The 23,108-nt window shown below is 41.7% G+C and overlaps 1 protein-coding gene across 17 annotated transcripts in view; it reads left to right on the top strand.

Moving 5' to 3' along the window:
* The window catches only part of afdna (afadin, adherens junction formation factor a), a 137,594-nt gene that overhangs the window by 99,382 nt on the left and 15,104 nt on the right, over positions 1 to 23,108 (top strand). For all 17 annotated transcript variants that reach the window (XM_037537950.1, XM_017721719.2, XM_017721727.2 and 14 more), the window contains 6 exons: positions 135 to 238; positions 2,692 to 2,772; positions 21,252 to 21,317; positions 21,492 to 21,565; positions 22,379 to 22,497; positions 22,850 to 23,041. In XM_037537950.1, coding sequence (XP_037393847.1) covers positions 135 to 238; positions 2,692 to 2,772; positions 21,252 to 21,317; positions 21,492 to 21,565; positions 22,379 to 22,497; positions 22,850 to 23,041 — 636 coding nt within the window. The remainder of the gene's footprint in view (positions 1 to 134; positions 239 to 2,691; positions 2,773 to 21,251; positions 21,318 to 21,491; positions 21,566 to 22,378; positions 22,498 to 22,849; positions 23,042 to 23,108) is intronic.

Raw genomic sequence — 23,108 nt, 5'->3', positions numbered from 1 at the left:
CTTATCTGTGTTTGTTTTTCATCCAAGAGAGACAGTGAGCGTGTGAGAGTATCCACAAGTGCGGAAAAGAGAGAAGGGTGTGTGTACTTGTCTTTAAAGGTATAGACATGTGCTAACCTGCTTCTTTCCTCCAGGCTTCTGTCGCCTGATCCCTCACCCTCGCTCTCCTGGCACCTGGACCGTCTACTTTGAAGGAGCTGACTGTGACAGCCACTTCTCTGCCGACAACTCAGAACTGGTAGGTTGCATCGAGGTCAAAGACGGCAACGGAGCAAACACTCAGATAGCAAACAAGAACTTACTCATGCTGGTTAGCTTACTGCATGTTATGTGTTCTGTGAAACAGTAAACAGAATACACGGTGTAGAATACTGTTTCTCTGAGCACAGTGCACTTTCTGCCTTACCTACTCTTAATCATCACAGCATGTTTGTGATTATCATTGCTGTTATATCAAAACTTTTTAATTCCATTTCCATTTCTTTTTTTTTTTAAATGCTTGCTGCCCCTGACATTTTGTGAACAAACAGACCAATTGAAGTGACTTACAGAGTCTGCATAGTTTTTTCGAAGATAGCAGATTTTGTTGACAGAGATGTTAAGCCCAACGGAAATGCGACTGCACATGTAGCACAACTTTGTCGTTATTGCAGAATGATACAGGAAAATGTCTGAAGCCGGTGTTGTTGAAGACCTACCTCAGTGTTAGATTTCAGTCAACACCGGTTCCACCGCAGGGGCTAATTAGTGACCAAGAGTGCTTTGGGGACTGGCTGTAAATGATAGCCTTCACCTCACCCTAATCACACAAAGCCCCCAAATTGTACTGCTTTCCCTGTAATTGCCCTGTTTTTCCTGAATTGGTTTTCATGCGTCGTGCCCAAACGGCCCCAGACTGAGTCGGAGAGGGAGCCAGCGCTGAGTGTTGGAACGCCATGCAGCCTTTGATTAATGCAGTCTGGTCGCATGCCAAGCAGGCCCACCCCCGCACCTCCGGCTCTCCTCCCTCATCTTCTCCATCATCTCAGCCGTGCTGTGGCAGGGCTCACTGCTCTCTGGCTTATCAAAGGGCTGAAATACTGTTGTACAAACTGCAGCAACTCCCCGCTTCCCAGAGGTTACATGTGGCTTCCCTTGAAACCACATACTCACTGAGGAGCTGTCTGACAATAGATTAACATGTGGAGAGGTACACAAAAGTGCTGGTTATTGAAAGACTTTTTTCCCCATAACTGAGCATCTCAAACCTGTCAGAGCCACCTCTCTCTGGTTTGAAAAATGCACAAAATATGCATGTTATTGAAAATATGTTTTACATGTAATTCTTCTTTCCCTTAACTGAGCAGTTCACACCTGCCAGTACAAGAAAAGTGCCAACAAAAACTATGAAAAGTGCATGATATGTTCACAATGTTGAAAGACTGTTTTGCATGTTGTCTTATTTAGCCGCCATAACTTGAGTATCAGTAACAGTCCTAAAGGTTTCGACAAGTGGCTGCTCCACTTGCCACTCCTTTTGTGCATTATAAGCATCACATATCACAAAACCAGTGAGGCCAGGAAGCATAGCAGTGGCTCTGGAGGCATGGCTATTGCTGTTTGTGTGAGTGCAGTGCTGAATGCGTTTGCTAAAAATACCTTTCTGAAATTGGCGGTGCTGAGGGCAGTAAATGCATTGTTGAATGCACTTGTGCTGAATGCAGTGCTTTACTGAATGCGGCAGTGCTGTGTGCAGCGTGTGCTACAGTGTTGGGTTTCTAACCTTGGTTCTGAAATACACAATGTAGTCAGGCCACATAGTAGTAGTTTAGGAGGCAGGATTGCGGCAGTGCTGAGTGTTGCAGTGCTGAACATGACACTTTGTAGAAAGCAGTGTTTCATGCTTAGCTGCCCTGAATGTGACAATGCAAAATGCATTGCTGAATTTTGTGCTTTTCTAAATGCAGCAGCACAGTATGCAGTGCTGAATGCTGTTCTGAATGGAATAGTGAGTGCAGGGTGTGCTCCAGTGTAGTATCTAACTGTGGTCCTGGAGTACACAAAATGGCAAGGCTGTGCAGCAGTAGCTCAGGGCAAGGTCACTGCGGTGCTCAATTTGCCAGTGCTCAATTTGCCAGTGCTCAATTTGCCAGTGCTGAATGTAGATGTGCTGAATCCAGTGCTGTTCTGAATGTGGTGCTGAATGCAGCATGTGCTCCAGTCCAGTTTTCCTGGATTTCACCTCATCCAACTAATCGAAATATTAGACGAGGGAAAACACTAATATCTCCAGGAGCAGCGTTTGGAAGCACTTCTCCAGTGCATCGGGACTGTGGGAGGGAGCGGCCGTGGCACGTTGCCTCTCTGTGGGAAGCTGGCCTCTTTCTCGCTCTCTCCCTCTCAGGCCGTCCCGTATGGAAAGGAGCCTCCCGAGGCCTCGGCGCGCTCTCTGGAGCCGGCGCATGTGGCTTTCATTCTTGACTCGTCTCCAGCGCCCGCTGTTTCTCCCTGTGGTTGGCCCTGCTCTGAGAAGCAGCGAAAACCACTGCTCTACGTCTTCCCCTGCTCCCTCCTCCACTCAGCCAGTCTGCTGCAGCTACACACACCATACACAGCTCAGAGACCAGCACTAGAACAGAAACCCCTCGCATTCTGCTCCTGTCCCAACATCTTTTCCACCTGCTCTAACTCACCTGTTTGTTCTCTCTGTAGCCAATGAGGAAGGAACCAGAAGTTGTCACTGTGACATTGAAGAAGCACAATGGCATGGGCCTCAGCATTGTGGCAGCCAAGGTAAGAGCACGTCCTTATTTAGCAATGGATAAGAGAAGTTCTGTACAAAATCTGTATACTCCCTATTGGAATCTCAAAGATTTCACAGAAGAAAACATGTTGCGCAAACTCTGCTTTGGTGGTCAGTCTGGTACTAGTAAAAGGATTCTGGAATAGAGACCGTGTTGATTTAAAGTGACTTAGAATTGTCTGCCAACTTGTTTTCCTCCTGTTTTCCTAAACACAGAGTTGGTATATTTGAGAGAGTTAGCACTAGTGTGTGATGTGTGGTAGGTGCGATATTTGACAGCTATGATCTGTGCTTGTGTGGACAGGCATGTTGCATGTTCCCTTGCAGTATGTTTGGAGCTGGACATGCTTTGTTTATGTTTGTCACTAGCACCTCTGTCTAGATGGCAAACGTTCAAATTGGAATTCAAAACCGAGCTGTAAACAAATCACCCTTCCTTGTTATGTTTCCTCATCAGTGGGTATTAAGGGGTTGAGGGACAGTTCTCTTGTACAGTTGAGGATAAAACTTAATGTGTGTAGTTATGCACCAAAATAAATATTCTTGACCGAAAACTGGAAAGAAAAAAAAAAAGCTGATGATAAAAAAGCAGTTTACATAAAACTTGAAATCTAAATTAAATAAGTAAAAAAAAAGAGTAAATGAATCACTGGGTTTTGTTTTTAGTTGTACTTTACACTTTAGCTCTATTTGTTGGTTGAACTTTTTTCTGCTTGTTTTGCTATGTTCTGCATAGCTAATGGAATGTTGCTTTTTCAAGTGATAAGTTGAGAAGTTCTTAGTCATCATATCCCCTCTTGATACTTGATTTAAGATTATAATATTGTCCAACATTGCCTGTAGACACTTTTAAAACACTGAAAATTATTTTACTACTGTCCATGCTGACCAGCGCATGAGAGCGAAGGAAGCAATTTGCTGTATTGATCACATTTCTCATATTCATTACAATCAAAATTATTTGGAAAGTGCTGTTTTTAACCAGTCCTGGTTCTCTTGTGACAGCAACATGTAATAATTTGAATCTTGGTGTGAAAAAAGAAACCTATTAAAGCATTATTGACTAATTTTGAGTCCTAGATTACCTCCACTGCTTTGGTGATGAGTACACGCACATGTTCTTCCTCATCCACAGCTATTGTTTATAGCAGGCTGGGCTCCGCTGGGACTGTTTTTTTTTTGTAGCATTTAAGCTGCGAATGAGTAAGAGCGCCTTTTCTTCCCCAGATGGAATAGGCTGCCTGAGGGAGAGCAGCAAGACTTCTGCTCATTGTCTAAGAACTCTTGATTTTCAAAAATGAGGGAGCCTTTGTCTTTGTAATTTCTGTTTGCAAAGTGTGTGTATGGGTGTACTCAAAAAAGAAGGTGGCAGAGAGAGGTAGAGGGGTGGAGGGAGGAAAGAAGAGGGGAGAGAGGGGGCGGCAGAGGCAACGGGAGGGAGTGGAGAGGAGGATCTGGAGAGGAGGATCCAGAGAGGTGGAGAGGAGAGCAATGATAGGTTTTTGCCCCGGTGTGTGTGGCACACGCAGCTGGGAGAAGCTCTAAAAGTTCACTCAAACTGTGGCCGAGCCACAAGGGCTTCTTTCGTCCAGAGCCGTTACGCAACAGTCTGGATATGGCATTTCCTACGCAGGGTGCTGCTGTCTGTGCTCTCTACCAAATGGTGATTTAGCATGTAGCGCCCTCACTGTACTTTTCCCACCTTTATTTGTCTACACCTGGGAACTTATCTACAGCTTTGGACTAACTTGTCCAGCGCCAAGGTCCTTTTAACTTCTCCAGTTCTTCCAGGAAAGCAGTACCATGTGGTTCTCTGTGGTCGGGAGGAAAGACCAGTCGGTGAGGCACTGCTTGGTTTGGCGCGTGGGTGTATATGTGTGTGTATGTTTTGAGTGTGAATGTATAAGGAAACTCTGGCAGATGTTTGGGCGCTGGTGGACTGAGGGGAAACTGCGAGCACAGACGCCTGTTCATTCCATGTGTCTGGCATGAGTTTACCTCACAATTAGAATAGTTGGCGACTTTTCCTCTCCAGGTGGTTGGTGCATTGTTGCTCACGGTGTGGCTCTTTTGTTTTAACGCTGTTGGCTGACTTTGAGGGAGAGTTTTTGTGTGAGTTCTTGGTCAGACTAAGCATGCATTTGCTATCTTATAGTCAGGGACGCAGGATTAATGATTAAGTGAGTGTGTTTCGTGGCACGGTGCATGCATGCTTTTCCACCTCGAGTGTTCACGTTACTATAGAGCAGTAATCTACAATTTCCTGCTCAACTTATAGGTTGTCTGTCTATACTCTTAAAGATAAAGGGTTCTCTGGAGTGATGCCATAGATAAAACCTTTTGGTTCCCTAAAAAAAAATTTAAATTAATAATTCTTTTAAAAACTCATTTGGAACCACTTAAATGAATGGTTCCTCAAGCATCCAATGTGACATTACCCCAGAAATGCTTTTTGACATCTGTCTTTTTAAAAGGATTACTGTCTACAGTACTGTGCAAAAGTCAGAGACCACACTTAATTTAAGCTCCATTAAATAACAGCTCTTCAACACAAGTTTCTAATTTATTGTGTTAGATTTAAGATTATCCATTTAATGAGGAAGGGGAAACCCACAGGTAAATGCCTGGGGGACAAAAACAGAAGCTTTCAAAGCAAGTGTTAAAAAATATTAAATGGTATTAAAACCTAGCAGATCAACTGAAACTGTTCCAGTCAGATAAACAGCACTTAAAGCTTTTATCATTGAGAGAGAGGAGAAAATCAAGCTCTACTCTTGTTTCTGAAAACATCCACAGGTGTTTCTGTCCATCCTTCTGCTGTGAGAAGACAACCCTGAGTCTTAAAGAATGTGTAGCTGTCAAGAAGCCCTTACTGAGAAAAGAAAATAGACAAAACAGAAGAAAATGTACAAAACAAAGAAGCTGCTGGTGTTCAGAGAACGCCGCACTGCCACACTCAAGAGTCCAGAGCTCAGCAACATTGAATGTGTTTGAGATTACTTGGACAATAGGAAGCAGTAAATGCTACCAACATCCAAGACTGAATTTTGTAGGTGTGATAAAAATAACTCTGCAGATAAAAAAATACCTCTGCGGATTTCTTAGGAAAACTCGAATCAAGTCTCACGAAAAGTATAGAAACTGCTAACATGCTAACCACAAACTAACATGCTAGACATGATACAATGCTACATTGCAATGTATTGTATTGTTATTTCACTACTATCTTTTCATTCATCTGTATGCCTGTCTAGTGATCTATCTAGCTGTGTAGCTATCTAAATAATACATATTAGCAGGAACAGCACATGTCCTCAGGGGCTCAGGCTGTTGAGCTGCAGGTGTGTCTGCATCTGCAGGAGTGAGATAACAGCTCCAGTGGGACTGTGTTGAGCAGGCACAAAAGAAGAGGGAAATCCTGAGACCTCACACTTCTCTCAGAAGCCTGGAGAAGTGTGTGTGGTCTTGTCCCACGTTTCAGCCAATCTGCCAGAACTCCTACTCGGAGATCTGAGATTTTTTTTTTTTCTTTTTTTTTTCTTCCCTTCACGTTATCACTTTGTCCATCCAGCTGCCTGTCCCCAGCCAGTGCAACTTTTGGTTTTGCTTGTTTGTTTGTCCAGCGTGGAGCACAATAGTGCCTTGACTTCCCTCTCTGTAGGCTTCTCGATCTCCTGTCCTCTCTTGTGTAATGGACTAACAATGGGAGGATATGGCTTCATAGCAAATGACTGGACTTCCTGAACACTGTGAGAAGGAGGAGAGTCCAGAGAAGGGCCTTAACTGACTTTATTTATGTCTGCTGGCTTTGAGTTTGTTGACTGAAGGAGCATTACTGGATTGTAATTATCAACCTCCACATGCTTGGTGAACATAGCTTCATGATGCACTAAAGTCAAAGTTTATTTTAGTTGTGCTTTGCCAAAGAAACGCAACCAAATATGTGGGATTAGCCACACATCATTCATCTTATTAAAGTAATGTACTTGTTTGATGTATGAGGTTTGTCCTTAGTTAGCATTAAAGCTTTTAGGCTTTTGTTGCTAGAAGTAGTGTAATTAGGTTCAAATTAGCTGCAAGAAGTCTTCTATAATATTAGCCTTGTAGCTGTAGTGTAAAACCAAACAATCAAATTCTGAACTTCAGACACATCTTGACTGAATGGCTCTGTTTGGGGTAAGAGGAACATGAGGTAAATTTAATTTTTTCTTTAAAGTTTTTCATCAACAATCTAATTATTACTAGGTGGCATCTGCCATTATGGGACTGCAGGGTTCACACTTGTTTCTGTATTCCAATTTGGAGGCTGGTCTCTTTTTCTGTTGTGTTTTTTCCCCTATTTTGTACTTTTTGCTGTTGGCTGAAGATGGAATCTTTTGACAGCTGTGAGTGCAGCACCTCAGAAAAGCCAGTTCACTTCGGTCCTAAAGCAAAATCAGACCTGACAGCCCTTTCAGTTGTCCAAATAGAGTAGTTTCAAAATGTCAGCCTGCATTTGTCAAGACTGTCACATGTCTGATATTGTGTTTGTTCCATATTTGACTCTGCATGCCAAAAAGGGCCGCAAGGAATTGTAATAGGAGTTGTAGTTCATGACTGAGTTAAAAGTTGCACTGTACTAAAATCACACAGTGCTTTGTTCTTTCACTGGTTGTTGTACGTCTCGTACTGTCTTAAGTTATGTAGTCTCAAATAGATTCTCAGCAAAGTGATTTCATGCTGTTATGTCTCAGGTGTACAAACTCAGACTTCATTATTGTTGCTGCTGCTGTTTTTAGCTAAGCAATGTATTTTTGTCCATTTTTATAGATCTATTTGAAAATCAGATGTCAGTAAGTGCCTAATTGATCTAGAGGAGAACTAAAGAAGCATTTTTGCTAAACTACACTCTTTAGACATTTTGAAAGCGAGTTAAGCATGGTCATTCTTTCCCCCACACTTCTGTGGTTGGAGTTAACCTCATCTCTATATGGATACAGAGGGGAGAGAATAGCAGACTTGGTGTAAAGGAAAGTCACATGCTCAGCTGTCCCCACCCCACAGTCAGTGGAGTATGAAGTCAAGCAGACACTGTTTGGTCTCTGTTAACTCAAGCCAGCAGTCAGCAGCCTTTGGGTCGTTAAAGCCTCTTAGATGTGATGAGTGCCTCTGGCTGCAAGCAGCTCATTACTGAAAGCCTCTTCTTCTGGCGATGACATTTTGCACCCGGCTTCAGTAGGACAAAGAAACAGCTCCAGCAGTCTGTCTGTCCTCACTTCATGATCTAGCTGGAACTGAAGCATTCATTCAACAGATAGTGAGATGGGCTTCCATTAGACTTACTGGCTCCCGGTCAGAGAACTGTATCAAAGAGCATTCTTCTTTTTGCTATGTGAGTATTACACTGAAGTATATTTGGCCATTAGCCTGCAAAATTAATTTATTCAGTGATGATGCTGGGCTCAGCCAGTTACCTCACGATATCATTCTTGTCCCCATGTGAGACATCACAATACATCGTAATAGTGTGGTTGGGTGTAGATACTATAGAATTCTTTTGAGATTTATTGATCTTTTGCAGCTGCTGCCATCTATCGCCTTATATAGGTACTTCATCCACAATGATTGAACTACTGCAGTGGCGTATGTAGAAAATATGAATAAATATTGATGCAAGGGTGCAATGTATCAATGCAAAACTGTGAAAAATAGAATAAGCCAGTCCAATAGCATCAGAAGCAGCCCTGCAGAGTTGATAATTACACATGGTGGGAAAGAAAACTCAGTGGTCTATATAGGCCTGACTTAATTTTAATCAGCTTGCCCTAAGCAGATGGGTGATTATTAGTGCTGCAAATTGAATCATACTTTTCTCATTGTGGAATGAGTTTCCATAATGGCATATCAAATTACATTTATCTACAGTGGTGTAATTTGAGTGGGGGTGCGTAGAGTTAGGAGTGGTGCCTAACACTAAAGCAGTGGTGTGCTCCCATGAGTCAGATAGAACCACGGTCAAGTTGTGACCAACCTACATCACTTTAAAGATCTTTTTAAGGGCCCTCTCTTAAATTTCCTGCTGCATACCGTCCCTTGTTCATACATGTGCATATGTTATGATGTGACGAGAACAACACCACACACACACACACACACACACACACACACACCTCAGACTATCTGCACATACGGAATGTGTACAGGAGCACATTTCATAGTTTTATATCATAACTTATTACTGTACAACGGTACATTGGAATAGTGCAGTACTAGTGTATATTGTGTATATGTGTATATTCAGAGTCTGTATGTGCGTGTATGTATGTGTGTATGTATATATATGTGTATATATATATGTGTGTGTATACATTTTTATTTATATATATATATATATATATATACATTTTATATATATATATATATATATATACATTATATATATATGTATTTAAATTCTATAAGGGGCCTACGCACCTAAGATTTTCACTCACTTTCCACCTGTGTAAATGTGTTGTGACAAACGTGATTTGTTTTAATTTGATCTGAGATGTACACTCTCAGAATAAGGGTGCTAAACTTTCAGTGGGGTTGTACTCTCAAGGGCACATCTTCAGGACCTTTAGTTAGGAAATATAATTGAGCCTTAAGACCATTACTGTATATTTAGAGGGTATATTTATATTCTATTTGGTGAACAAAATAAAGAAAATGAGACCCGTCACTGGTTAAAAGATGAATGGGAATGCTCAGAAGCCTTAGTGATGATGTAATTGATTATCAAAAGTTCTTGCTACAAAATCAGGATAATTATTTTTAGTTATTACCTAGCTGTAGAATAGGAAAAGCTGTCCTCAGTAAGTGCTCACTTGGGCATCTTGGACCAGGGGTCATAAAAACTGTTTCAGCTTACACTCCTGGCAGGCGCAGCAGATTTAACCATCTTGGCTGAATGGTATAAGTCCCTAAGGAGCCAGGCGTAATTCATAGTTCTCCACAGCACTATGAATCCCTAACAGGAAGTCAGAAGCATGTGGCACGAGGGGCTGTATCTATACAGAGGGCGAATAGGGCCTCAATGAGGATGTAGCTGCAAAGTTGTACACTGGTTGAGCAGGAGCCAACTTCAGCTTCCAATTCCAGCTTCCTGTATTTGCTGAGGCAGGTTGCAGAGCTCTTCCGCAGGCAGGAAGTGTTAGGGTGGGGTCTTGATGGCTCTGGATTTTGTTTGGTTGCTGGAGGTAATGTTAAGACTGGCCTGTTTGTTGTACATGTTTGAAAGCCTGAGGTATTTTTTCCAGGCATCTAGACTTCCCTGCATGGTGATCTGGCTGGCTGTATGGCAGTGTCAGACCACAGCAGGTAGGTGTGATATGTGCTCTGGCCATGAGATGTTTGTGTTGCTGATGACTAATGAGCAGACTTCACTGAGCCCTGTGGATGTGTCCGGCTCCAGCAACTGAGGACTAGACTCAACCATATGGTTATGTAGCCAGTCTTTAATTAAAACACAGACTCTGGCTCCCCATACACTCTGTTTGCTGACTAGCAGTGCTGACCCTCTGAAACATTTGTGTACTTGCTTAAGGAACAAAAAGCTTAAATTAGCCCCCAAGGGCTGTGACGGATGCTAATAAATTGTCTTATAAATCTTGAATTTTGAAAGCTCACTTTAGTGTGCTATTTGGACAGCACTTCCCATTTTGCTGGTTAAAGACTGTATTTATAGGTGTTTAAGTGCATCCGCACACGCACATACACAGACAGACTTGCCACAGCGTGCATTAGCTTTGTGCACTCTGTAATTGTCTCCTTTGTGCTGCACATTTGCAGCTCCTGGCAGTCTGTCAGTAATCATAGGTGGTAAATTTTGCACATGCACAAAAATCTGTGGACTAGGTGCAGTTTTCCTTCATCTCCTGCAATCCCTGCTGTTCAGGTGGTGAGTTGATATTCAGGGAACTTGTTCAGAGCATCTGCTCATTGTACCACAGTCTTTTTCCTAACTACTCAATACACTTGCTGTGTATGCTGTAGCTGAAGAGTAGAAGTAGAAGACCAAAATCCTGATGCATGTACATAGTAGCATGACATTTGGGATAAAAAAAAATTGTTTCAGGACACAGAGGCATAAGTGGAAGTAGAAGTCGTCATAGTAGGAAAAGCTTTACAGCAACGGCAGTGTTTGCGAATGAGAATGGAGCGTGCTCTAGAGCTTTACTTCCTCATTAAGGTATTTTCCCCCACATAAGACACTGTTTGTTTATTTGATGGAGCACTTTTCATGTTTAGAGAGGAGCAATCTTAGCAAACCTCAGCTTCAGCAATTAGTGTTAGACTACCTTTGTTTGGCCAAGGAACTTCAAGGAACATCCTCATTTCATGAGCTTCTACTAAAGCTAAAGTTTGCAGTGCTCTTCTTTGTATCTCACTGATCTGTAACACCTAGCTCTGAATACAGCTTGGCCTTTTACAACATTAGACACTATACATAACATGGTCACAGTAGACAGTTCAAAATTAGAGAGGTGAGCCAGCATTCAGGAGGTTGCAGGTTCAAATCCCAAGACTGACTGGCTATTCCTTGTAAGCCCTTTATCAAGACACTTAACCCACCCACTGCCCCAGGTAACTTTGCTCTTGCTGCCAACACTGTGTTGCTCCCAGACTTGAGTATAGTCAGGCAAAGCAATGAATTTACCTTGTAGAATCAGTCAAGTATACATAATACACAGTTAACATTAACTGACTTCATTGGGTAACTTGTCATTAGGTCCTGACCTTTGTAGTCGTGCAGGTAATTCTCAAAGAACAGCTTGGAGCTCTTGTCAAGCTTGCTCATCTATGAAAATGAAAACCGCTCCACTATTTGAACTATATATTTCATGGAAAAACTAGAGATGTATCTTAATAAGGAGGTAAAATGTGTCCTCTACATTTGCTTTGTAAGTGCCGGATTCGCTGCAATGTTTCCCTACTGTAACCATCTGTAAGGCTCCATCCTACTGTAGCTGAAGTATCATAGGCTCCATCGTGACTATAGAAAGAAGTAGACAGGACTCAGCCCAGCATGAGTTGGTTTCTGTAAGCTGAGAAAAAAAGGTGTATTAGCAGCTTCACAGGAAACTGATTTGAAGATTTCATGAATTTTCATGAGGCGCTGACTTCAATAAGTGTTTCTCCTTGTGTGGTGGTCCCTTGTTGAGATTTGTAGTTGATATAGAAAGGTATTTGCCAAAGAGTAGGTGGGGCTGGTTCTAAATCAAGATGTTTGTACTTGGCCAATAGCAGTGAACATCCTGTTCAATCCTGTTCAGTCTGACCCTCAGCTTATGCTCCACTGAAAAACAGAAGCACTTTTCTTGTTAACGTGCACCTGACTTTCATTAACGACTTTAATAGTCTTTCCTCCTGTTTTGTGGGTTCTGTGTAAAAGAGGGAGGTTTTACTGTGTTTCTCAGTGTAGATGTTTTGGGGGCTTGCTTGGAGGAGGCAGCAGCAGAGGAGATGCGTTCTGGGCCTTTGTATCCTACATGCCAAAGTGCCTCGAGCTGAGAGCTACTCCGTTCTCACGCTGTGGCTTTTCTCTTTAATGTGAAGCAATAGGTTTTTGTGGTGAACCTGCTATCATGTGTTTTTATAAGCTGGAGAGCAGGTGTCTATCTGCCAGTAAGAAAATCTAATTTATACAATTTTTATTCCTTTACCCAAATAACATGTTTAGTGTCTATTTGCTCCATTCTTTTTCTTCATATGTGTTAAATTTGTTTATTTTGAAGGATAAGCAAGATGATCTTAGGCAGTGTAAACAAGTAAGGAATGTGAAATCAAACAGTTATTCAGAATCATATTTGGGGTGGGGTGGGGGGCAATGCAGTCAGAGGGGCATCAAACAGCTTAAGCCTCTTTATCCAGCAAGTATAGTCATTTTTCTCATTGAGTCTGCTTCATTTTGTTAGCAGTCTTTTTCGCTGCAGGAGAGCTAAAGAAACTGATTCAGCTTCCACAATTAAAACAAGTACAGAAATTCCTTATTTGGTTAATTCATCAGTTGGATTTGTCTGGTGGATGAGTGTGGTCTTTTTTGTTTGTTTGTTTGTTTGTTTGTTTGTTTTTTTTTTTCATTTTTATGCATGCCAGATCAATGCTGGAGTGTGATCTGTTCAGATGACCAGATTAAAAAAAAATAAAAAATTTTGACCACTTTTACCTGCATCCTAAACATAGCCATAGACTTGTTTATGTATAAACTGTTATCTATAAAAAATGACCAAATATACATTGCATGCTGAAAAGGGCATAGATCATTGTAATTACCATGATACCATGGTATTGCATTTTCATGGGCCAGTCAGATCTAAGAATCTCGTCGAAATATGAGTCACATTTCAAGAGCATCAAGTTTGCATTTTCACTTATTCGGTTTTCTTTTGTTAGTAGCTTTTGAACAGCAACCAAGTTAGCAACCAATACTATGAGCTTTCATAGTTTGATATAGACAGGGGTGCACATAACTTTTTTAGTGAGTTACTCATGTGAGTACCAGCAAATAGTGTTTGGTACTCACCTCATCCGTGATAAGTCTTAAAAGTCCTCCTCACTATCCACCGCACTGTCGCCCCCATTGTCCTCCTCAGATGATGCTGCTGCTATAGATGTACTTCCTTGCCCTTGGTTGAGCCTCCGGTTGGCTGTCTCCATCCACAGGTCAACAGCTGGCTTTGGGTTAAATGTCTCTGTGGTCTCCTTTGACAGGTGGATGTGCATATGGGCTGAGAGACGAGCATGTGACAGGCGGGATCTGTATTTGTTTTTGATTATGTTAAGATGTGAAAAACCTCTCTCACAAGCTGCACTGCTCAAAGGCAGTGCAAGAGACAGCTTAACCAGCTCTTTGATGTTGGAGTAAGCATCCGGGTTACTTGGATTATTTACTATTTGGACTAGGTCATACACAGAAGATGCTCCCAGCCGTTTTGCTGCCTGCTTTAAGCGCATCCATTCTGTCAGAGTGATGTCTTTATTGAGCTGCAAGATGGCCTCGTATTTTTGGAGAATGTTGCAAATTGTTGTGTTTCCAAAACTGTGGAGGCCTTGCATTTCCTGAGGCCAGGTTGAAGGGTCAAATACTAAGAAGTGATCACATGACTTAAGGGAGTCATATCTAGTTTCAAACTCTTCAACTAACGCACTGAGTAAGTCTGTCTTGTCTATGTCAGCCTCAGCATTAGAAACAGTCTGTGCACTATGGTCTCCAGCATCAAGCATAAGTTTGAATTGCCCAATGGCCACCATGAGTTCGTCCTTACATTCCCCTATGGTCAGCTTTTCTTTCTGAAATCTGATTGATGTGGTCTTCAAAATGTTGCCAATGTCAACCATGTGTGTTAGAAAGCATTGAAAACGCTCTGTGCAGATATGCTGCAAGTCAGGGTTATCACTTGTAGCCAATTGCATTTTAATGGCTGGCAATAGTCTTGATATTTTTAACAGTACTTCGTGCCGCCATGCAGACCACCTAATATTATGAAACTTTCCCAATTTCACAAAGGAGATCCCATTTTCCTCACATAGCTTCTGCAATGCAGCCGTTTTTTTCGCACCACCTTTCTGTAAATAAAACTGCAGCAGCCTGACCACAGACTGATTGAAGGTGTTGCAGTACGGAACCTTGCGGTCAGCTGATTTTGCGCAATTCTCCAGCGTGTGTGCAGTGCACAGAATGTGCACAAGATTGTCTCCAATCGCAACTAGTCCCTTTAGTTTTGGCACAACGCCGTTGTACACCCCGACGTTAACAGCTGCGCCGTCTGTGCACACAGCGACCAACTTTGTTCTCCAGTCGTCCAAGCATGCGTCCTGAAAAAGTTTTACAAGCCCGTGTTATTGCCTGTGCGGTGCGGTCGGCACCCAATTCGACCAATCCGAGAAAGTCTGACGAAAACTCTCCATTGGTGGATACTGACACAATGTACACGATTTCCTGCTCATTTTTTGTGATGTCTTCGGACCCGTCAAAAAGCAGTCCCCAAAACTGAGCAGCCTGCAACTTTGCTCGTAGCTCCCTGCTGATGGTATGCGCTATGCTCTGCATAATCCTTGTGCCCCCTTCACGTGAATGATAAGCAGTCCCAACATTAACTCCTAGCCGCTTCAGCAACGGAATATCCTCCGCAAATGACGACATGGGACGGGTGTGTTTCGCTTTATGGAAAGCAAGGAGAAAAACGTTAAAAAGGGCTTGCCTTTGTTGATCAGTAAGCTTGTCTCGCCATCTGCTAAGTGGACGACTTGCTATGTCTTCTCGGCTAGCTTATTAGCAATGGCTTGCGCCACAGTGGCATGTTCCTTGCTCTTTTCGTGTTTGTTAAATAACGGATGATTGAAATTCTTCGACCCTTTATAAAATGCACCTGTTTTGTCTGCTAGCTGTGGATGGGCACGGCAAATCTTGCACCACATTTCTGTTCGCTCATCATTAGCCTCAAGCCACGGCACTTCTTGCAGCCACTTCTCCGAAAAAAGTCTTTTCTTCGGCTCTGGCTCCAGTTGCTGTTTCTTAGTTGGGGGCGAAACTCCAAAGAAGCTGCTTACTGTTGTCTGTTTCTTCTTAGACATGTTTGACTATAATTACCAACATTTACCGATGTACACTGGCGACTTGAGCAGTCATGTGAAATATTTCAGGAGGGATCGTCAGTACGCAAGAGCGCCGTAGTGACCCAAGTGGCAGTACGCGTTGCTAATTTTTGTCGCGCATGCGTACCTGCGTACCAGTTATGTGCATCCCTGGATATAGAACATGTTGATTTCTTTGGCCTGTCGTAACTGCTGTGGAAGCTTAGGGATCGTCTGCAACCAAGGCTTTTTTGCATTGCTAAGGAGCCAGTAGAGTAAAACTGATGGGCAGACTTTTAAAATGGTCTCATTAGATAAAAGATGTGGGGTCTCAAAAGATGATGTCTGTTAAATTTTGTACACATTGAACTTTTGACATCAGTATAGTGAACAACTTTTTAACCAAAAAAAATGCAATTTTTGCACATTACTTATGGCGGTGGTTTCTGACCTTTTTCCCCACTGCTCATGAGTTGTCATATCTGTCATCTTTAAGCCTGAATTCTTAGTTCTTTTACCATGAAGTCTCAGTGTTGGGGCTAGGCTTATTTCTGTCCTCTGGTTTTATTTTGAACTAAGGCTCAGATTCCTGCCTGTTGTTTTGCTGTAGACCTTACTGTGTTCAGAGTAACAGGATGCAGGGGAATTTTGGCTCTCCTGGACATGTTAGTGTCTTTGTGTCCAGGCTCCTTGGAGGGTTCTGGCCATTCCATTGGGACTTCAGGAATCCCCCCGCACCCACCCCTCAACCTCCCCCTTGTCTCATAAATGCTGCCTTCTTAGGTGGAGCCAGTAATGACCCAAGCGTAGTTGCATCACAGCCTTTGATTACCTGTGTTTCTGGCTGTTGAGCCTCTATTTGATTCTGTGTCAAGACAGAGAACAGTGTAGTGGTAGGTTCTGTTACTTTACTAACTTCTATCACATGCTGCTTCCTTTCTTGGTATAATTGTTTGGTTTCGTTTCATGCATGCAGTTGTTTTGCATGTTAGAGATTCATTGTAAAGCAGTCATTGTATTTCCACCGATAGATATTGTGGGTCTTAAATATTGCAGACCAACAGGGATTCAAATTATTGTGTTCAGTTCTGTTTATGCATGTGGCTGTTCCATTCTTTAACGGAATTTAATTCTAGACCAGTGTGGTGCACTGAAGCTTTTTAGGCTGTTAAATGGATTGTAGTAAATTTTCTGCGGCCTCACTTACCCAGATGCCCGACCACGAAGCTACCATAGGCATCTAACTTCTGTGCGTGTGTTCAATTGTGGTGCGAGTTCCAGGCTTGGACGTTGACCCTACACCATATATTTGTGAATAGCTTTTATATTTGTGGTTAAGTGATGGGTGTTTAGACCTGTGGTGACCATGTGAAGTCTGTAAGTGAAGTGTGTTGTGGTGTGTATGTATTTCAGTAATAGTGAGTGCTGTGGGTGGGCAGTGCTGTAGTCATTATTATTTAGACAGTGCATGCATTTCCCAGGCAGATTTTGTTACGCCCAGTGTGCCGCTCTTAACCAACAGTGCTACTTTGCACTCAGCCTGTTTAAGTCATTGATAGACAAGTGTCCTCTCAGCTATATCAAAGCATTTTCCTGTGCAGTAACTTGTTTTTATGGGAATTCCGGTGCCAATTTTTCTTATACACATCTGCATGTGCGTAAACCTTTATAAAATGTAAATATTGTATTAGCTTTGCAACATACATTAACATTTAACTCTGTAAGGTTACAAAAACAGCAAAATGAACTAATAATGCACAGTTATTACTGTGGCCAAATGTTGCCTGAATGTTCTGCTCTTTCAGAGTACAGAGTATAGATAGATCATCAAATATTGGTTTGAACAGTTTCTACTACAGTTTCGCTAAAAGCAGCTCTGGCACGGAGCCTCCAGGCAGCGATTTGTTGACTAACTAGTCAGACTGAACTCAGAGTTCCGCAAGCGCTTTTGGAGCATCTCCAGATGGAAACTATGTCCTGAATTTACCTCATTTGTTTTGTAAGAAAAAAAGTTCAGGGTGCATCTCCACCTCCATTGTCTGAATTGTCTTGGAGCAGCTGCTGGTGCTGGCAGGCCCTGTGTGTGTCGAACTGGAGCTGGAGCTGGTGTTGGTGTTCGGTGTAGGAAATTGATTTTTGAGACAGCAGCTATATTTTAGGCAGTGCTCAGTGCTGCTGACACTGGGTAACAACCCATTTTACTAAAAGGTTCATCACTGATTCTCAGAGTAGCTCTGCTTCAGCTTGTGGCTATGAGCATTAAATGGGGCAAGCAAACAACAGGAATAACCATAAGCTTTGGTGTGAAAGACACCATTAGTGTTAATGTATGTATTTTCAAAACCTGTTTTCTTTTTTTTGGTGAAACTCTGGGGTGATAACTGGGGGTTTTGGGGTGGTAGGCAGATCACTTTTACAGACAAAGGAGCCACAGATATAGACTGTAGACAGCTGATACACTAAGGTTCCTCTTAATCAATATCTGCAGCACCTTTCTCCACTAACACGTTTTAGCACAACAGGTTACGTAGTAACGCCATATCTGCCCTATCTCTTAAACTGGAGAAAATAAAGATGCCTCCTGCTGAAACTGGTCACCTAGTCAGAGATGCTTTCAAATTTTATTAGAAACTAACTTTGCTCTCTGTATGGTTCGGTAGTTCTTGCTATATTGTGTGTTTACAGGCTCTAAATCACTTTTTAAAAAAAGTTTACATCATTCAACTTGATTGTCAGCCGTGATAAATGGAAACTATCAGCAATTTACACAGGTCAGGCCTAATCCCAGCCCTACACTTACGCTCAATCTATCTGTTTAGGTTCACATCAACACCTAATGTACTGCTTAAAATTTGTCTTTGCTTGTTGTTGCCAGGAATAGGATTGCATAATACTTTAAACAAAAACACCTCAAATGTTTGATTGATATTAGAAAATTACGTGATTTTCGATCTGTAGATAATATGATTACAGTTTTATTGCTCAGGCATGTGCCAAGAGGCAAGACCTTCACAAACAGCTGCAGTCTGACTATTTACTGTCTGTTGTACTACGGGATATGGTAAAGAAGGGTCTGACTGAATGCACATTCTGTTCTGGAACACATTAGCAGGTTGTTCTGGGTGACAGGTGTGTACTGTAGATTACTCACTCAGACTGCTGCTCTAATGTTTCTGATTGTTTGGTGTTTTTTAGTCCTTCTGTGACCACAGACCTCCAACCAGGCAAACTCCCTGAAGACCTAGTGAGATCACTCTGTCTGTGGTGAAGTAATGAAGCATTCGGTGTACAGCGAACCGGGTGGGGAGAGGTTGATGTGTTGCTTTGACACTGCTGGACAATGTAATTCAAGCATTATCTAGACTGTGATGATCTTGTGAACTGCAGAGCTCACTGCCCTTGAAGTTGAAACCGAACACCAAACTAAATATTTCATTCCTTTATTAGGAATGAAAAGGACATGCAGGTAGAAAAAGAAATCTCCCATGAAGCTGTGCATAGTCTGCAGTCTCTGTTGTTCTGGTGCTATGTTTGTTCAGGTGTGAACATTCTGTTGTTTGGCCTGCTGTTATTCAGCCATTCTTGGTGGGTGAGGGTCTGTGGTCTGAGGTTCACTCGTATGAAAATGATAGTTTGAGACACAAGCTGCTCACTGTGTTAAACGACTGACTCATAGTATGACTCTCCTGGGCTAGGTGGGTATAAAGTAAAAGTTTCTGCGACATTCCAAGTTTCCAAAGCTGGGGTTTAAAAAAAGATGATTAAAAGCTACAGAGAAAATGGGGCTCCTACTCTACCACCTAGTAGAGTCAGCCAAGGGTCACCAACCCTGGTCTTGGAGATCTATTTGCACAGTCGAATTTCATCCATGATCTGCACCAGCTCTTTTTCTGTATCAGAAGTATTACTGTTGGTTAAAGAGAGGCAGCAAGTTAGATGCAGGTTGAAACTAAACTCTTCAGGAAAGTAAATCGCCCAAGTAGAGGGTTGGAGAGCACTGAGATAAATGGTATCTAAAGCTTCCGTCCTCCCACTGTGAGAAGACAACTCCCTCAACACTATGAGTCTGAAAGGATGTGTAGCTGCTAAGAAGCTCTTACTCAGAAAAGAAAGCACAAAAAATCTGCAAATCACATAAAAATGTTGCTTGTGTTCTCAGAACATCATTTTTCCAGACCTCATCATCACTGAATGTTTTTAAGGCTGGACAGAACAAATAGTACGAATTTTGATATTATATTTAGTTGTTGTGGCTTCTGTGTAGCGTTTCTATTAAAATATATATTTAACTATATTTTTTGATGCTGTTGGCTATTTGATTTCTCTTTTAAATTAAACTTAAATGCATGGCGTGGAAATGGTCATGATAAAAATGCAAGTTCGTATCACCCACACCCCAGGATTCTCCTCAAGTAGAATCTCTGGCAGCAGGCAGGGAAATTCAAGTGCCCTCTCACTGCCTGTCGAAATCCAGCTTTGTGGAAAAACACATTGAACAAAAGAGTTGAAAGCACACTCATAAAAAGCAAACCCCTCTAGAGCTTAGCTCTCTGGGAAAAGATGTTACTGGCATTTGGACAAGACAAAGCTCAGAACAATGTATTTGATTTAGTAAGTCGTACCATCTCTTCTTTTGGGCATGTGGTGGAGTTGAGCTTTGGATGGCTTCATCAGTTTTGACCAACTGTGGAAATCTTTCTCACTGGGATAACAAGACCACAGCAGGATGTGTGCTAATCTGAGCACATGAAACTTCTCAAAGAGAACTTTGTTATTAATATGGATGTGAATTGATGTGAGGATGGAAAAATCCCTTGTGGAATGAGGAGGGAACCTTTCGTCATGCTTTATAATGCCACAGTGTCTGAATGAGTGACCATTACAGCAGTAGATTAACCATGGCTCGTCAGTGATCTCTGAACTGAGCTGTAGGTTGAATAATTGTGGTCTTCATGGCTCATTTTGGGTTGGTGGTTAATCTTTGCACAAAGCTTGGATTCATCACAGATGATATCACCACCACACTTTATGAATTGTTCCCTTTGCTATGGACTGTTTCTACAAGGCCAAAGTCAGGGTCTGTCCCTTCTCCTGAAAATACCAACCCCCCCCCCAATGTCTCATGCATGATTTTGCATATCCAAAAACTTTAGTTTGAATTTACAGATAACATATCAGTACTAATGAGTATCTGTATACGATTAATATCAGCATAAAATCCTAGATCAGATACTGGAAAATCTGATCCAGTCCTGTAACAAATCTCTCCTGCAGTAGCTGTGTAGTTTTTGAGATGCTCTTCTTTAGTAAATTAAAAGTAAATTGTTTCAAAGCTGTGAAGTGCCATATTCTGTATTATACTTATTTTATTTTTCTTTCCAAAAATGTAATATATATTCAATTGTTTGTGTGCTTTTATGTACCAAAAACCATTGTAAATAATTTTCACACCTTTTTTTTTCTAACATGTCTTTATTATTTAGAAACAAATATTGAATTAAGCAGGCCTTTTTTGTTACTGTAGCTTTTAAGGCTGATGTAAATGACCACTGTTATATTTGGCTACTTGTGCCTCATTCAAAAAGCATTCTGGGCTGAAATGCACTTTATAACTTAAGTGTGAATGGGTGGAGCTCATAAAATAGTGAATGTTTACATACTACATCAAACTCTTTTTGTTTAAAAAAAGGTCATGATTTTTTTTCCTGTGATACAGGCCCTTTTAACAAAAATATTGGTTTGGTATCAGATTGGGTGATACTCAAAATTAAAATTTCTGTATCAGAATTTGTGCAATCTCTATTTGAATACGACTGTGGGGAAATAATGTTTTCTTCTCCTCTTAATCTTCATTTTTCTCTCTGTGTTTCATTAGGGTGCTGGCCAGGAAAAGCTTGGGATTTACATCAAGTCTGTTGTGAAGGGCGGAGCTGCAGACATGGTGAGTGTTGTTTGGGTAAAAGTGTGTTTTTAGGACATGAATACAAGGCATGACCTCATCTGCCATAAGCTGGATAGTTCACTGGTGAGATAAAAGTGGGTTTATGTCATGCTAAAGAAAAATACTAGTTTGTCTGAGTTGTTTTGTTGGTTTCTGTGCATGTCTGTTCTTCAGGATGGACGTCTAGCTGCTGGGGACCAATTGCTCAGTGTGGATGGCAGAAGTCTTGTTGGACTTTCTCAGGAAAGGTAACCATGAGAAGATCTCTAAAAGGCTCTTTGGAGTGGAATTTCTGATGTATTTTTAAGTGGATTCAAAGCATAAGCATGTAATATCCTGCTGCTCCGAGGGAGAACAAAAATATAACAAACAGTGAAGGATTTCATGCAAAGAACCTTTCCATTCTGAAATATTGACATGATCAGAGAGTCTAGACAAGAACAAAGGGATAATACAGTACAACTGAAATACAGTCACTTGTTGTGACCCCTCTGCGGTTTGTCATAACCATCAGCAAATCTCTTTCCTGGATTAAACCTTTCGTTGCCTTTGCAGAAAATGCGTGTAACCCTTGGGCTAAAGTACTGTAATGTTTTTTGTACAAAGACATGTTTTTTTTGTTTTTTTTTTAAAGTCAAAACAGTTGCTTGTTTTCTTGTCAGTAAAATCTAGTTTGATCCCAACACAGGCAGGTGTAATTAGAGGAAGTGAACAAGCTGATAAATTTTAAAATTGAGGACTCTTATTGGATTAAAAGCATTTGGGCTTCTATTACGGTTTGCACTGAAAATGTGCAGGATTTGACATTTAGAGTTTTTCCAAACATGGGTTTGTTGGTTGCTTTGAGACCGTTGTTAGATATGGCCAATTGTAAACCACCCATTCATCATTGCCAAACATACATTGCTGCTATTGTGTGGTGAGGTTTTTTAAATAATTCTCTCTTGGGATTGCAACAGCAAGCTCAAAAGCTGTTTTCTTTTTTTTTTTATTATTATTATTTATTTATTTATTTATTTTTTTTAACTTTTGTTGTTATGCTGTTTCCTTTTGCGCTGCAGGGCAGCAGAGTTGATGACTCGGACAGGCTCGGTGGTGACGCTCGAGGTGGCCAAACAGGGGGCTATTTACCATGGCCTGGCCACACTGCTCAACCAGCCCTCACCCATGATGCCTCGCGGTAAGAGTGCCCCACAGGAGGTTGATGTTGATTCCTTGATAAAGCACCTCTGCTGAATCATAAGACATATAGCTGGAATCGTTTAAGTGACAAAGAAATCATGCATTTCATCCAGTATGAATCTGCAGTGCAAGCCTTTTTTTACTGTGTGCTGTCTGTTGTAAATTAAAGGGAATTACACAACGTATTGATCAGCCAGCCAGATCCCTTACAAATTAGTTTTACCTCCTCTGGTGAAACTAATCCAGCTTGAAAGCATCCAATGAGAACGAATTAGGATGCATTTAGAATTCCCAATACAGAAGACAGTTGTGCAGTTTTCTTCATGCATGTCTTTCTCTGTTTCAATCAGCATCAGACCGGGGTCGTGGGGACAAGGGTAAGGCCAGACCGAAAAGTGAGGGCTTTGAGCTCTACAACAACTCCGTTCAGAATGGCTCTCCAGAGAGTCCCCAGGGAACCTGGGACCCTTACCCCGAACAAAAGAGGGAGGAGAGGCTGCTGAAGAACCGAGCAGATCACCGTTCCAGCCCCAATGTGGCCAGTGAGTGTTTCTGCTGCATTGGGAAATTTGGGGTTGGTGGCTAGGAGCAACATGACCGTATTCATTT

This window comes from Pygocentrus nattereri, chromosome 4 (assembly GCF_015220715.1).
Source record: "Pygocentrus nattereri isolate fPygNat1 chromosome 4, fPygNat1.pri, whole genome shotgun sequence".
NCBI classification, from domain to species: Eukaryota; Metazoa; Chordata; class Actinopteri; order Characiformes; family Serrasalmidae; genus Pygocentrus; species Pygocentrus nattereri.
The sequence above is the reverse complement of the archived record's forward strand: the minus strand, read 5'-3'. Positions and strand labels throughout refer to the sequence as shown.